Source organism: Rhineura floridana, chromosome 11 (genome assembly GCF_030035675.1).
Source record: "Rhineura floridana isolate rRhiFlo1 chromosome 11, rRhiFlo1.hap2, whole genome shotgun sequence".
Lineage (NCBI taxonomy): Eukaryota > Metazoa > Chordata > Lepidosauria > Squamata > Rhineuridae > Rhineura > Rhineura floridana.
The window spans coordinates 53,544,094-53,561,608 of record NC_084490.1 but is presented as its reverse complement, the minus strand read 5'-3'; the positions used below and the strand labels follow the sequence as shown (position 1 = coordinate 53,561,608).

The following is a 17,515-nucleotide window of genomic DNA, read 5'->3' as shown; positions in this document are numbered from 1 at the left end:
CCTTCCCTTGTTTAAAAATTATCTTTTAAAATTGCTCTTTTCAATTCACTAATCAATGCGCACCATACCTAGGGCAGATTGACACCATGCATTTAAAGCACATTCAACATACTTTTGAAGCATATAAATCCCACCACAGAATCATGGGAATTGTAGTTTGTTAAGGGTAGTGGGAACTATAACTGAGGGGGAAATTATACTTCCCAGGATTCTTTGAGGGGAAGTTATACGCTTTAAATGTGAGTTGGATGTGCTTTAAATGTATTATGTGGATCTGCATTACTTCATAAACTTTGCCTGCATATAAATCATTTTAATTATTTTTTAAAATGGAAATCAGCTACCAAGTTTACTTGGTGACCATGGGCTGCTCACTATCTCTCAGCCTAATCTGTCCCTCAGGGTGAAAGCAATGGAGGGGTACCATGACCACCCCAAGCAAGAAGGGCACACTTAAATGTAGAGGAAATAATAATGTACAACCATAGTGTGAAATCAGATACATATTGAGACATAGTATGAAGAAATATTTATATAAATATGCATGTCAAAGATACTTATTATTTACACAGCCTGTAAAGATATTTATAGTGCAATCCTCTGCAGGTTTGCTCAGAAGCAAATCTCAGTGTATTCAACGTATTCAAACAGGGAATCATGTACAGGACTGCAACCTCAAATGATAAGGAACTTCACTCACCCAACCCAAAATTCAGAATCATGCCACCTAAAGCTGTTTTGCAACTGTTTTATACTTGTTTAATGGTTATCGGAGTTTAAATGAATTTAGTTCTTGTTGTAAGCTGCCTTGGTTTCCAACCCTACCTCACAAGGTTGTTGGAAAGATTCCATGTTCACACACACTGGAGATGTAGAGATACATACATACTATATAATAGTTTATTGTCAAAACCAGTTGGTCATTGCATTTTTTTTAAAAAAAATCAGTATTAGTTTCCTACCAAATAAAAGAATTGACCTTTGGGTGAAGAGCACATAATACATTCTAATTCTAATAATAATTCTAAGTAAGCCTTGCCTAGTTGCTTTAAAAACAAAAAAAGCATTGGAGGATGAGAGAACATAGCAATCCTTTGCTATGTTCCCTCAAAAGTCTCATTGATTTATATCACAATTCTAACCATGTCTACTCAAAAGTAAGCCCTACTGAATTCAGTGGGATTTACTCCCAAGTATGTGGGATTAGCATTGCAGCTTTACTCCCAGAAAAGTGGGTAATGAATTAAAATTTCATATTGGGAAGGTTTTCAAAACAGGCTATGAATTAGATAAACTGCCCTCTTGAACAACTTAGTAAATTTTTAACTTGTTCGACTCCTATAATTAGAAAAGTATAACGTATTATACACTCACTCAGCTTCTGATGTGCAGACAAACAGGAAAAGGAAACTGTTTTCAAGATTTGCAACGGGTTCTAGCTATTGTCTGGAGGTCAGTCACAACCCTGACTTCACTTATTGGCTAAAAACCTGAAAAGGTGGGGATTGGAGCAGCTGACTTCTAACAAGTTGTGTGGGGGGGTGGAGCTGACATTTTGGTGTATATCTCTTGAACCAGACCACCTAGAAACTTATTTTTTTTTAAAATGAAAGGTAAGAATCTAGAGATTAAGGTGACTCACCCAGAGAACTAGGGAGGACCTCCAAAAACTGGAGTCTCTGATGTGGCAACCCTGCTTCATACAGATTTTGCAACTAATCAGCAGAGCAACCCGTTGCCCCTCCAGGAGTGGCCAATGGAAACACTTTGCTGTAGGCAACTGATGTGCTCACAGCCCTTGGTACCTTAAACCTGGACTCAACGGTCTCGGGGGGGAGGCTTTAGACAGCCATATGTATCACTTCAGTTGAGAAGCATGCAATTAATATTACTCCTCTCCTCATTGTTACCTTGTTAGAGCACAAGACAAAAGTGTGCCGACATGGGGCCCGTTTGCCATACCCCCCATCATCTGCTGCTCTCTCTGGAGTCATGGGGGGAGCTGCACTGCCCTGGATTTTGGCCCAAGGTCCAGCCCTAGCTGCACCACAGTGTGGTTGCATCACAATTCCTGTCTCTGCAGTGTTTTACTGATGTATGTGTGCATTCCTGCACGTTGAGAAAACACCATGCACAGAGAATGTTGATACTACTGTGTCAATTTACTTTTTCGTGAAGTTTTTATCAAGACAGAAGTACATATACACATCAGTAAAATACTGCATAACACTGCCCTATCAATGCTCACATATGGATTGGTAATGTTGTCAGAGTGAGTCAGTAATCTAAACTATTCAGTAAACTGCACATACACAGTTCTCTGTACAAAACGTGGAAGGAAAAGCCAGAGCCAATGGAGAATTACTAATCTCCTTGTCTCACTTTGAAAACAGCCAGGTAACTCCAGAACCTAAAGAGAAATGCGGATGAAGAGAATATCAGAAGCATTCCCTATGCATATGAAATAGGATAGCGACTAGCTGAAGATTTCTGGTGATGGGCAGTATCTTTGGATTAACTTTGCCCCATTGCCTCACCTAGGACATCATCACTGTAGCTGTGACTTTTTCATATCTGTGGTGTCATTTATTTTTGGTCTATTATATGTGTGATGTGCATATTTCTTGTGTGATTTTATGGTGTTTTGTTTTACATTGTTGTAAGCATCTTTGATACATTTTGTAAAAAGTGATATATAAATATTTAAATAATTAAATAAATGCAAATCTCTCAATTGGGCTGTTACAATGTGCTCTACATAGGACTGCCCTTGAAAACAGTCCAGAAGCTGCAGTTAATGCAGAATGCCACTGGCAAGTTGCTATATGGGGCAGCAAGAAGGAATCATATGTAGGGATGTGCTAGAATTCCACCCAATTTGGATTTGGTACCGAATTTTCCATTAATTTGCTTATCATTGTGGATCCAATTTTTATGTAGCGATTTTCCACAACTGTTTTTGAAAACAGAATTATTAGTTTTTTTAAATCCACCTTTAAAATATTAATATTAAGAAAGATAATTTTGTCAATATTTCCTTTCATTTGTCAATATTTCCTTTCATTTGTCAATATTTCCTTTCATTTGTCAATATTTCCTTTCAAAATATCAATATTTCCTTTAAAAGTATCAATATTTCCTTTCAAAATATTTACATTAATATCATTATTTTTTGCGAGGGGAAAAAAAGAATGGTAAAAGCAGTGGCTAGGACAAAGAACAAACTCAAATCGATACCATCGTGTTAGGTCAATGGAATGCTTTTGAACTAGCACTGCCCAATGGATCCCATCCCTAATCATATGAAGCTGGTCTGTAAAGCACTGCACTGGTGGACAGTGAGCTACTGGGCCCAATTCAAAGCATTGATACTATTTACTATATTTATGTTATTATTACATTCATGTTCCACCTTTCCTCTAAGTAGCTCAGGGTGGCATACAAACATGGTTATCCTCACAACCACCGTGAGGTAGGTTAGGCTGAGAAACAGTGACTGGCCCAAGGTCCCCCAGTTAACTTCATGAATGAGTGGGTAGGGAGTATTGGTGTATAAAATTCCTGAACAGGTTGGGCCCAAGTACTTAGGAGTGCCTTCCCAGTACCTGCTGGCCTTTGCTCTGAGATTGACAGGGTAGGCCCTGCTCATAGTACTTCCACCACATATGGCCAGTGGGCAATGATACAAGACAGGATCTTTTCAGGGGTGGCACTCTGTCTATGGAATTTACTCCCTGTACAGTTGTCCCCTAGATTGCTGTCATTCAGGTAACAATTTAAAACACTTTTGTTTGCTCAGTCTTTTTGAATATAACCAGAGTAGAGCTCAATAGTCAAATTATAATTGTCTGTGTTATATTTTTATAGTCGGTATAGATTGATGTTTATTTTAGTTATTGCTTGTATGTTGATTGTATTTTACGGATGTTAGCTGCACTGGGAGAAAGAGTGGGATATAAAAAATTAAGTAGCCACCCTGGGCTCCTACTGGGAGGAAGGGCAAGATATAAATCTAATTAAGTAAGTAAGTCATAGTAATAACAACGTTTGTATAGGGCAGGAAAAAGGAAACAAAGTTAAACTCTTGAGAAGGATTTTTTCCTCCCTAATCCAGATTGCTGTTCCAGGTATAGGTTTTCCTAAATTGCAGCCCCTTCCCTTCACTCTATTTCAAGGGTCGCCAATCTTTTTGCACCAGTGGGCACATTTTTAATTTTGAGGAAGTGATGTAGGTGCCAGTCACAAAATGACTGCCATGGGGGCATGGCATAACACAAAATTAGAAAGTGTATAATCATTGCTGCTCCCCCCACCATTCAGAAAAGCCCCTCCACAGGTAAAAGAAGTATTCATTTCTGTGGAAGACAGAAAAGGAGCAACAATTAGGAAAGGCCTTGAGAGGACCACACAACTGCCCCCCACAACAAAATGTTGGGGCAAGGACAGCCAAAGTAAATGTCATTTAGGGCAAGAAAATACACTGAAATAACCTTGCACGCAGTGATCTTTTTGTGGTGCAGAGATCACCAAAAATTTGTGTTTTACAAGGGATCAACTACTAGAAAAGGTTCAGAGGGGAACTTAAAGGGGGACAACATGGATCTAAGAAAGCAAACTGTTTTAAGGGAAAGCCAGAGGAGCTGGGTATGGCCAGTCTAGAGGAAAGAAATATAGTAAGAGATTATGCTGGCCATTTTCAATTATGGGAATAGATACTAGTTAAAAAGTAAGGGAAAAACAGCTGCTCACACTTTCCCTTTTGCTGCATGATATGAATAGTTTTTGTATATTTCTACCCAAGATAGCTAATACATTCCTCCAGTTACTGCTTTTCTTTCCCTACGGAGTCTGTAATCCACCAAGTGATCACTTTCGGTCCCCATAGCTGGCATTCATTTGATGTTTTTCTTTGTAGAGGACCAAAGTGATGGGCACTTTTAGGGCCAATAATTAGCATCAGCATGGCTGGACCATTATGCCTTTAGAAAATCTGCTTGCTGCATCATGGCCAGGGACAAAGCCCAGCCCATTTCTGTATGAAATGAATAATTAAAGCAGTGCTTCTCAAACTTCTGAAGTGCCCTTTTTAAAAAAATCAAAATTGTAGGCATGCTTACACTCTCACATGTGAAAAGACTTAGCTAAAGACTGTGCAAGGGTAATAATGACCTGCCCTCAGAGTGAATATCTCTCATACATCTGCGTGAGTCTCTGATCTGGGTGTACCTCATGACTAAAAGCAAGCAAGTCCAGAGTGGTGACTCATACATGGATGTAGTAGTCAGCCTCATGTGTGGACTGGTATTTATGTTGCATCCCTGGTTTTGGGAGTGACTGAATTCTCTCATTTGCTGGGGTGGGTAATTATTCTGCTGTGTGTCTGCACTGGGGACACACAGCAATAAATCAATGAAAATACGATTACAAATGGCATAACAGAAAAAACACATGCGATGAGCAGCTTTCTCTGCTGTGAGGTATATATTTTGGGCTTACTTATTTCACTAGCCATTCTCGCAGCACGTCATTTATGCTTTGGAATGCAAGATAAGCCAGTCTCTTTCTCCTTCCAATCTGTTTCCTTTTATAAACCAGCAATAATTCTCATCTCCCTTCTCTTTTTGGCCCTTAGGTCCAGCCAGTCACAATAGCTCTCTCTTGACATCGCTGCCCATCCCAGGTCGGTCTTTACATTCGCCACTGGACATCAAGCATTTTCTGACCTTCCGCCTCAATGGGGCGCCCCCGCTTAACCTCTTCCCCAACTTCAATACGGTGAGTTTGTCTTGACCTCATTGACCTGCTGTAAATGTCATTGAGTGGAAGGCATCTTCCAATCAGAGAAGAGAGACAGCCCAAAGTGCTTTCCCCCCTGCAGAGCGGTACCCTAGTCAGCCAATTAGGATCAGCTAACTGCAAAACCCCCTCATCTCCTGGGTTAAAATGTGAGATGGAGCCATCCCTTGCCCCACAACGTTATCGCTGATGTGCCACTGCTTCCTTCCAGCCCTCTCTGTTCATTCATTTCATAATTTCTCCTGTTGATCTGCTGACTTCAAGGTCACCCAGAATGCACATGCTCAGGGCTGGAGTTATGTGTGGTATCTATAGAAATACTGCAAGTGCAGGATGCCTTCACACACCCGCTCATGCTCATCAAGTTATACCAGCCTTCTTTTGTTACAGATGGAAAGCTTGAGCTGTCTGACTACAGTTAACAAGGGACATGAAGGTCACTGAGGATTGTTATGGTACCATGGGAATGGTCAATTTGATAAGGTTGTCGCTGTTGGGTGGTCTTTGGTAGTCAGGAGATAGCTGGGGATTCCCAGGAAGGGGTATTCAGCTGACGTTCCTCTTCCATTCATTTCCTGGAAATTTTACTTTGATTCCTTTGCAAATTTAGCTTTTCTTGCATTATGGAAGGGAGAAATAATAGCTGGATTATCAGTCCTCAGAGAGTCTAAAATTATGGGGAAGATGTTCTCCAAGGAGTGCTGTGGTATCATTCTCTTGGTTGCCTTTCATAAGAACAGAAGCAGCAGCTCTGCTGAACCATTCCAAGGGTCCAGCCAGTCAGGTAGCCTGTTTCCCACATTGGCCAGATGTTCTCAAAAAGTCTACAAGCAAGGCATGAAATTGACAGTCCTCTCCTGTTTCTGACCCTAGTATCTGATAATCAGTGATATGCTGCCTCTGAGCATAGAGGTTCCATTTTGCGATCATGGCTGATAGCCACTGTAGATCTGTCCCCCATTAATTTGTCTGCTCCAGTTTTAAATCACCACATCTTGTGGTAGCAAATTCCATAACTGTTGCATAAAAAGTACTTTTTTGCCTCTACTGAATTGACCCAATCTTATTGGGTGACCCTAATTTCTCATGTTGTTAGAGGAGAAACATTTCTCTCTATCCAATTTCCAACATAATACATATTTTATTAACACCTTGTTATGCCTTCCCCACCCCCAGTTGTCTTTTTCTAAACTAGAAAGCCCCAAATTTCAGCTTAAGAATTTTTTTACATCACTTCTGGAGGACTTCTAAATGTGGATTGGCCCTTAACTAGAAGAATGGCCAGATAATTCACAACAGTGTTTATCAGGTTTCTTTCCTCCCTAACATTGGATAGAACTAAATATTACAACATGTATGGTGCTTTTTCTGCAAAGGAGAGCCCTGTGATGAGTCCCACCCCTCGTTTACAATTCTGCAGGATGAGACATATTGTGCAGAGGCACCCCTATATGCAGTACAACTTTCCACATATTCTGCTCCACACCATTGGCTTCTGCTGGTGGTGATGGGGAAATGTACTACATAATGATGTCAGGGCATGGGGAGAGTTGTACTTGATGTTACAAAGAGGAAGCAGGGAACTCAACATGGGGCTGCTATTTTTGGTGGTGGCCCCTCATATTTCCAAAGTTCTACACTTAAGGGTTCAGAATTTCTCATTTTTTAAAATCTGCACAAATAAGGTCCCATACGACAGGGGGACAAACCTTTGGCCCTCCAGAGGTTGCTGAACTAAAACTTCCATCAGTCCCTGCCAACATGGCCAGTGGCCAAGGATGACAGGAGTTGTACTTCAGCAGCACGTGGAGGGCCGCATGTGTCTCTCCCTTGCCATATGACATGTTAGGCTGGGAACAATTCATTATTGTGAATTGGTTACCTGGACACCCTTTAACCAATCAAACCTACATTGCTTTTGTCCAAACTACACAAACTGATGAAAAAGAAATCAAATGAAGGTAGCGAAAGGGTATTACTTTGTGAAACTTCATGCTTGCTGAACTTAGTCATGCGTTTCACACTTGCATTTTTTGTTTCCTGAGCTTTGGGGAACCTAAGGCTCCAGCCTTCACAGAATCATTTCCCTTTAGAAGACAGAGGGCTGGAAACTGTATCTTTGTAGTAGTCCTGCTTATTTACAGTCCTACAGGTTGAGCTGGTTCACGACAGATGCTGTTGGAGGTTGCTGATTCATGGGGTCTCCATAAGTCATAATGGACTTGAAGGCACATAACAACAGGTTGAGCAGGTATTATGTTGTGGCACAGAAGTAAGCATACAGGCTGTTAGCGGTAATCCTACAGCATCATCAGTCTGGATCCGTCAGTCTGCATTGCCCCTTAAAATACAGGTTTACAACCTGGGATGTTACTTTCTCAAGCACTGCTTTTGGATGCTCAGGTGGCGGCAGTGACTACTAGTACATTTTTACCAGCTTTGGCTAGTGTGATTTCCTGGAAAAGTAAGATCTGGCTATGGTCATTCACACTTAGTAATCTCCAGACAGGGCTATGTGGAGCTGCCCTTAAAAGCATATGGAAACTTAAACTAGTGCAAGATGCTGCCTCCAGTCCAGACTAACGTCTGGGGTTTGACAGTCAGAGCACGTTACTCTGGTGCTGTTCAATCTGCACTGGTTTCTTATTTGTTCCCAAATGCAATTTGAGGTGTTGGTTCTTCCCTTTAAAGCCTACATGGCTTGAGGCATGGGTACCTTAAGAAATACAGAGTCCTCCACCACCCACCCTCCGTATACTCCATTCAAGATCTGAGGTCCTGTTCTGTGATTCCTCATCAAATGTAGCACAGCAGGTGTTCACAAAGAGCAGAGCCTCTTTGGTTGTGCCAGCAGCTATAGAATGACCTTTCTACAGAAGTTCACCTAGACCCAGTGCTGAGCTTTTAGGCACCTGGCTGAAACCTGGCTTTTTCTAGAGGACTTTGGTATTGGCTGGCTGCTGGTTCTGTTTCCTTCCTTGTTGTGGCATTGGGGGCTGTGCCTACCTTTTATTGATTTGCCTGCGGATGTGATGTTTTTCTGTTCATGTTTTGAGAATTAGTTATTGTTTTGTTGTTGATTTTCATTTTGTTAGGGTGCCTCCAGGCTGTCACTATTTTACGGGAGGAATTCAAGTGCATACCATAAATTTTGGTTTACGCAATTAAAGCACTCTGTTATCCTAGCACAACAAACCCACTTTTAAGAAGAAACAGGCTCTTTGCAGTATAGAAAGTGATGGGGAAATGCACTGAAAAAAATGTGGGGTGAAGAAATTATTAACTGAAAGATGTGTAAACACCCCACAAGCAAAGCAGGATCAATGCAGGATGAATTATCATTATCATAAAGCTGCATACAAATCTGAACAAAATGTTCAGTAAAGGCCTGATATAATCTAACCTATGCATAAGCTTTGTGGAAGGAAAGCAGGATGAAGGCTCAGTAAGGGCTTCTGGAGGAGCTCTTACTCGCTTTCCTTTTTCTGAATGAGAAAGTGGGATAAAAGTTAGAAAGAAAGACAAAAGAAAGGGAAATGTTGCTTAACAGGAGACTGAGGGTCACAACATCCTTGCTTGGTTGACTTCTAGAAATCTGAACTGTGTTCATTTTACTTTCTTCCTCTGCCTAATCTGCTACAAGGACTTACTGGAGATTCTTTCTGGCAGCTGGAGCTCCTACCTAGATCTTAAGGTAACAATATTATGTCCTTAGGCAGTGCTATGTTACTACTGCATACAAAATCAGAAAATTGGAAGAAGGCTCCTGCAGAATCACCTTTTCAACTTGCCATGCCTCAAGGCAGAATACCTATTCCAGACTAAGCCAAATAAACGAAACCTCTCATAGTTCTGAGTAGTTTGCTTTGCAAAAACATTCCAAACTAATAAAAAATAAGTTGTATTTTAAGGCCTTCTAGGACGTCATCCCCAGAACTTGTGCTCATCATAGTAAATTCTCCCATTTGGATTATGGTGCCAGGTGACTTACATATAATCTACATGTAAAAGAACCAACTTCAGCATTTTATTTCAATTAGGGATCCGTGGTGTTGCCCTGCATCATCTGTTTCCAAAGCAACTGAATAAGCTTTCTGCGGGGGGTGTAGCATCTTCTTCCCAGGGAAAAGCCTGGAGATTGAACCAGGGACCTTGAGGTCCTGGGGCTGGGACATAAATCTAGTGAGCTGCTGTGGGCTGTGTCTAATTAGGCCTCAAAGCCCCTTTCAAGTGTGGAAGGGAATTATGATGTGCTGCACCAGTCTCTGAAATTGGCAGACAGTGCGCACCCTCTGGATTTGCTGGCCCCACGTTAAGAGCTAAGCCTTTTGCTCTTGCCTAGTGAACAGAGCAGTCAACAGTGGCGGCTGGTGGCTTCCATGTCAATGGGGCAATGGAATCCACCCTGGGGTTTAGTCCGGACTTTCAAGAAAATTCCTTAAAAATTTGGATTAAAACACAGGGCAGATTCCACTGACATGGCGCCACCAGCCACCACTGGCAAGTCAGTACCTTCTGCTCCCAGCGTTCACCTTCCAACTCAAGCCTCTGATGTCAGGGATCCCCAGCTAGAGAGACACCCACATCTGTCTACATTTGCGTGCAAGTACTTATAGCCCATCATGACCTGATAAAGTTACAGAAACATTTGAGGTACTTTTTGTGTCAAATAATCTTCCTTAGTTCCAGTGAGGGTTCAGATAAGCAAAGCATGTCAGGCTAGATTAGTAGTCTTCTATCTTTTCAGACCTGCGACCCAGCTTCGACTTCAGCCTGCACAGCAAGGCTCCTTTTTATTTTTGTTAGCTTTTGTGGCCATCTATCAGACAGCCACCACCTGGACAGAAATGTCTCGTTTCTGGGTAAGGTGATTGAGAAGGTGGAAGCTGGTCAGCTTCAGGTATGTCTGGAGGAAGTGGATTATCTAGTCCAGCCTTTTCCAACTCCCATCAGCTGTGTTGTCTGGGGCTGATGGGAGCTGTAGGTGAAGGCTGTTCTAGACTGTGGATTGGGAATTGATGGCACTATACTGCAATGGTTCCACTCCTGTCTGCAGGATGAATATCAGACAGTGGCATTGGGAGATTTCTGCCCAGCCCCCTGGCATTTCAGTTGTGGGGTTCCACCGGGTGCCATCATGTCCCCCATGCTTTTAAATAGCTATATGAAGCCATTGGGAGTTGTCATTTGGGGATTTGGAGAACAGTGTCATCAATGCGTGGATAATACCCAACTCTTTCTCTCAGTTCCGTCAGAATCAGGAGAGGCTATTCAGTCGTTTGAACAGTATCTAGAGGCAGTATCTGGATGAGGGTCAATAAACTGAGACTGAATCCCAACAAGATGGAGGTGCTGGTGGTGGGTAGTTCCCAGGTCCAGGAGTGGAGTAGATTACCTGTTCTGGATGGAGTTGCTCTCTCCCTTAAGGAACAGGTTCATAGCTTGGGGGGGCTCCAAGAGTCATTGTTGTCACTTGAGACCCAGGTAGCCTTAGTGGCAAGGAGTGTCTTATTTCCACTATATGTGGTTAGGCAGCTATTGAACTTCCTACATAGTCTAGCTGTAGTAGTACATGCTCTAGTAACCTCGTGTTTAGACCATTCTGATGCACTCTATGTAGTAGGGCTGCCCTTGAAGACGATCCGGACATTGTAACTGGTGCAGAATCTGGCTACCAGGTTATTGACTGGTGGTGCCACTAAATGGGATCATGTTTCATCAATCTTCAGTGAGTTACACTGGTTGCCTGTTCGCTGTGAGACCCAGTTTAAGGTATATAAAGTGTTATATGCCTTTGGATCTAAGTATTTGAAGGAATGCCTCTCCCACAATCTGCCAACCTGTGCCCTAAGAGGTGAAGAGGAGGAGGCCATGCTTTTAGTCCCTTGACAGCTGAGGCTTGTGTGACAACATGAACGAGGGCCTTCTCTTTTATGGCACCCCGGCTGTGGATCTCATTCCCATTTGAGATACAGCTGTCTCCTACTTTAACACTGGTCATTGACGGTAATAAAGATTTGATTTGACTCCTTCATTCACAGTGTTTCAGCATTAAGTAAAGATGTATTTTTTTTCTTTAGAAATGGCTGTGTTAAAAAAAACTGGTTTCTCTGATGCTGATTTGTTTTACGGTGTTTATATTTTGTCTGATATGCTGTATTTTAATGTAATGTAACAGTGCCAATATTGTTGTTACTGTAATTTATAAACCTCTTTGTCACTTCTTTTCTGTTGTTTTTTGATGGATAAGGCATGTAGACGGTGCCAGGTTCATCTTTTGGCATTTCCAGATAGGGCTAGGGGAGACCCGTATCTGAAATCCCGGAGAGCTGCTGCCAGTCAGTGAGGACAATAGTGAGCCAGATGGAACAATGGTCTGGCCCAGTATAAGACAGCTTCCTGTCTTCCTATTTACCAGTTGCTGGGGAAAAACAGTATGAGAGGGCTATTTTTTGCCCTCACGGGCTTCCCATGGGCATCTGGTTGGCCACTGTGAGAAACAGGATGCTGGACTATATAAGCCTGTGGCCTAATCCAGCTGGACCCTTCTCATGTATAAAACTCAGATTTGGCTCTTTCCAGTCTTACTGCTGCTGATATATTCAAGGACACAGTGAGGTTCAGAGAAAGGGCTGGAACTAAGCTAGTTTTGAGCTGAGCCTGAATTTTGGCCTTGATTCCTAAGTAACCCAGAAGTTCCAAACTGGGAAGTTTGTATTTCAGACCATGTTGGCATTAGTTTACCTTTTCTCCTCCATATTTCCCTTTTTCTTTACAACCCCCCCCCCCAGCTTGATATGCAAATCCATATATAGATTCTCCTGACTCTCCAGTTGAAAACTGCTGGCCTACATAACCCTTTCAGTTCAGTGATTCTGTGGAAACTGTTCCTATCCAAACAATTCCACGCTTGGAAAGTATCCTGAAGTCCTCTCAAATGTGCAAATAACTGGAAGATTTAACGGCAACTTCCAAAAAGGCATGGTTTGAGCCTCTCCCATGTCTCTGTTTGCTTATCCATCACTGACCTCCAGTTTTGATAGGAAGTTTAATACAACAGTCTCTATTTATATGTCAGTGGGAACATCCCAGGGATAAAACAAGTAATTTGAGTCAACACAAATTAGTTATAAAGTGGAGTTTTTTTGTTTTTGTTTTTTACTCTTGGAATCCTCTTTCCGCAAAATATGCTCTTCGGTTTTCTGACAGTTTGCTCCCTGAGCTGTAGGGTGGGGCAGAAAGATCTTTCCAGCAAACTCTCTGGAACAATACATCAAGAATAGGAGGAATTAGTAGGTAAGTACCGTTTTAAGGAAAGGAGATGCAGCTACAGTTTATCAGAATTGCAATGGAGGTTTTTAGTTTTTCTCTTAGAGGAGAATTAGAACATGTGTTTTGTCTTCTTTAATTGGGATTTTGCATATATCGATAGGAAGGGAAAGTGTAACTGTCTGCCTGCATGGTTTTGAAAATGGAAGTGTTGGGATTCTCAAGCAACTCCAAAATGTCAGCAGTGCTCAGGATCCATTGGCTTAACCATTTCTACTCCAAAGAGCAGGCAGGGGACAGTAAGCTAGTTCATGAAGGATCTTACCTTTAGGGTAAAGGAGTAAGGCTAGAAAATCTCAGGAGCCTGCATGACCCCATTGATAGGCTGTTTATATTTGGAAATCTTTGTTTGGGTGCAGAATTTGGACACCTTTAGGGCTGGCTATGAGCATCCTTTTTGATCAGCATCCCCTATCTTGTTGGTACATTGGGTTGGTCCAGTTGATCCCAGTGGATATCTGATGTTAGAACATAACCTAAAATTGGCAGTAGGTTCAAAAGCAACAGCAAAAGGTGTATCCTATATTTGATAATAGCTGCTAAGGCCTTTCTCCAGGCACTGGTGCTTCATACGCTATAGTCTTAGAGGGCGGGCTTGTGGAATGGCTCCTTCTATGTGTAGCATTGCTGCTTTAGATCCAGCTCCCCAGGAAAATCTGTCAGGCCCGCTCACTGTTACATTTCAAGTTTTAAAAGCCTCCTAACTCACCCTGTGGCTTTTATGTTGAATTGCTTGAATTATTGTTGCTGCTGTTTGCCAATTTGTTATTCATTTATTTTATTGCTTTACTGTGTCGTAACTGATTGACTTTAGAATGGGGAAATTGTACATCTCATTTTGTGGAAAGTCGATTGATAACATTTTATAAATAAATTAAATATAAATAAATTGTGGCAATCATGGCCCCAAGATGTGGTGATAGCTACTTGCTGTGATAACAATGGTAATTATTGTCATCAGCACCCTTTCCCAGATTAAGGCACTGTACCAAAATTAGGCTGTGCACGCTTATCCAGGAGTAGCTTACTTCTGAAGCAAACACATTTAGGATTTTAGCATCAGAGACCTAGAACAAACCCTGACTACAGGCTTATAATTTAAAGATAACTTTTGAAAAGGATTAGACAAATTCATGCATATTATCAGCCATGCTTTAAATGGAGCCTCCGTGTACAGAAGTGGCATACCTGCCTCAGAATGGCTGGTGCTGGTGAAAAACAGGGTAAAGCCATCACATACGTGCCCTGCTTATTAACTTTCCAGGGGCCACCTGGTTGGCTGCTTTTGGAAAGATGTTGCTGAGCTAATCTGTCCAGCAAGTGACAGCTCTTATTTTCTGATTGTGTCCTATATGGTTGCTTTTTAATTGGAGAAAAGAATCAGTAACAAATTGAGAAATGGAATATATGTCCTCAAGGCCCAGAGAAAGAGATTGCTTGCACAGATTCCTTCTCCTCCCCCCCTTCTCCCTTTTCCCTCCCATGATCAGATAATGGGCCTGCCTCCAACTCGTACTGCATCCCTGCACCAGGTGGATGTTGTTCTGAGCATACCACCCTCTGACCCACAACCATCACCACCATTCTTCCTGCCTCAGACTCTGCATATGCCTCTTCACTTTTATTCCAGATGAGTGAGTAAAAATTTCATCACGAGCATGGGAAGGCACCACTTCATTAATCACTTTCTGTTGCCAGTTCTACTCCCTTTGGGGATGGAATTTAGGGGTCCAGATAATGATTCCCTTGTCTGCACACTTTGCCTGCTAGACCGATGCACCTGTCTGGACAACTAAATAGCTTTGTTGAGAAATACGATCGCCTTCAAACCTCAATCTCTTTTCCCTCTTCCTGACAGCCAGCCTCGGATAAGATAATCTTCCAGAGCCACAGGGCTAAGAGAACAATACTTGTATTATAATGGTTGTGCTCAAACACACACATTATTTTTTATACTAGCTTTTTTTCCCCTTCCCCCCTTTCACCTCTCTGTTCCCTGCTCTAATCTGTTTTTGTGTTACTTAATGCAACCATTTTGTTTGAACGTATTGCGGATGTTTGAACACCTTCTAAGAGAAAAAACCAAAGGAATGAAATGAAGTTCAGTTCACCATATATCCACATGAGTTTGTGATTTTTTAAAAGTCAGTACTGTAGGGTGTATTTATCCTAATATACACATTTTGTATGAAATTTTACCTCATGTACACATTATTGCAAGCAGCATTGTTGTATATTTTCACTAAGATATGCATTTTTGTGCACACTTTCCCCAATATACAAATTTCTTTGCACATTTTTTGGTTGGAAAATTACATCACAGAATTTGTAGAAGTGTGGATTTTGAAAGATAGATGCGCAGTGCATAGTTAAACTGTGGAATTTGCTCCCGCAAGAGGCAGTGAAGGCCACCAACTTGGATAGCTTTAAAAGAAGGGTAGACAAATTTATGGAGGATAAGGCTATCAGTGGCTACTATCCATGATGGCTGTCCTCTGCTTCCATAGTCAGAGGCAGTATGCTTCTGAAAACCAGTTGCTGGAAGCCACAGGAGGAAGGAGTGCTGTTGCACTAAGGTCCTGCTTGCAGGCTTCCCGTGGGCATCTGGTTGGCATCTGTGAGAACAGGATGCTGGATTAGATGGGCCACTGTCCTGATCCAGTAGGTTCTTATGTTCCATTTGCATTTTGTTTCAGGAAAGGCAAATTAGGTAGGTTCACATTAAAATGCAGACTGAACTGAGGTTCTCCCCTATATACACTTGTGGCACTTTAAAGACCAACACATTTATTTTGAGATAAATTTCATGGACTACAATCCACCTCATCAGATGTGTAAAATGGTGTCCTTAGTTGCTGGCATATATACAGTAGGGCCCCACTCATATGGCGGGTTACGTTCTGGACCCCTGCTGTAAAGTGAAAACCGCTGTAAAGCGGAACCCATTGAATAGAATGGTGCGCGATGCCCGAAAACCGCCGTAAAAGCGGAACAAGGGCTGTATGAGTGGGGCTTTAGTCTAATTGCGTCTAATTGAGACCGCTGTATTAGTGAATCACTGTAAAGCAAATCGCTGTAAAGCGGGGCCCTACTGTACACATAGTGGGGGGGAGGGGATTGAATACAGTGATGTCAGAGGGAAATGAAATGGCATATGCACCACATTGGATTTGATGATGGAAGAAAGGTAGCTTATAAATGTAAGAATACAAAAAATAAAAGTACAGACTTTGGCAATTATGTTATTAACAGTGACCATTCACAATTTTGGTGATAGCACAAACATCCTGGCAATAGTAAGCTAATTAACAGGTTTAGCGTGACAAAAACCTGTTATCCTAATTCAGGCCACAGGTGTTAAAACTGAATGATGAATTGTAATTCAGCTGCTCATGTGGTGTGGTTGTCCCTTTTGAAATTCTTTTGTTCAAGAAGAGCCTCCTGAAGGTCAGAGCCAGGGTGCCCTGGAGAGATTGAAATGTTCCCCCACTGATTCTCGAATAACTGCCATTTCTGATGTTAGATTTATATCCATCTCACATAGAGACCGGCCTGTTTGTCTTATGTAGAAGGACATTGCTGGCAGATAGATAATGTCTCATTGGAAGATAAGTGGATGAATGAAACCATGATGCTGTGGCTAATATTGTTAGGCCCAGTAATAGTGTGGCTTGGGGAAGCCATTGGAATCTGGTTTGCAACATGATCTGATCCCTGTGTTTGTGTGAATGTTATATGGCCTATTGTTTCTGGTAGGTAAGTGTTTTAGGTTAGGGGACTGCCTGTAAGCAAGGACTGGCCTACTACCACCCAAGGACTATGAGAGGGAAGCATCATTACCCAGGATGGGCTGGAGATCCTTGATGATACGTTGACATGGTTATAGGTAGGAGCTATAGGTGGCAGATGGTGTTCTGTCATTTTCTCTTCTAGGTCTGTCCTGGAATAGATTATACCTGGGCACTAATCTGACCTTGTTGATCTGTTTCTTCATTTCACTGGGTGGGTATTATAGTCCAAAAGGAGTTTATCTGTTGTTGCTCCTTTAGAAGATCAGTAATGGATGGCAAGCTCCCCTTGTTTCCTCAAAAACACGCAGCTGGGAGACTGTTGAGGATGTTCTAGGGTGCATTTTCAGCTCATATGGGGCAACAATAAGGCCCAATAAGCTGGGCCAGCACCTTGCAAGAACGGTGTGCATCTTAAAACATCCCCCCCTCGATAGTCCTCTTCAATGCACAGGGGTTCTGTGGCAGGTGTGCATGTAATCCTAGGCAAAAAGGTAAATGTGGAATGGGTGCCCTCATGCAGAACATTTTTTAAATCCATTGATCTAGTCTTCGTTCTCTCTGAAGCATAGGGTTAATTCAAGTCTGTTTTTCTCCAAACA

At 42.0% G+C, this 17,515-nt stretch overlaps 1 protein-coding gene across 8 annotated transcripts in view; it reads left to right on the top strand.

The window, feature by feature from the left end:
• ZNF385C (zinc finger protein 385C) overlaps window positions 1-17,515 on the top strand; it is a 199,248-nt gene that overhangs the window by 160,500 nt on the left and 21,233 nt on the right. For all 8 annotated transcript variants that reach the window (XM_061590907.1, XM_061590904.1, XM_061590905.1 and 5 more), the window contains exon 3: window positions 5,633-5,775. In XM_061590907.1, the coding sequence (XP_061446891.1) occupies window positions 5,633-5,775 (143 nt within the window). The remainder of the gene's footprint in view (window positions 1-5,632; window positions 5,776-17,515) is intronic.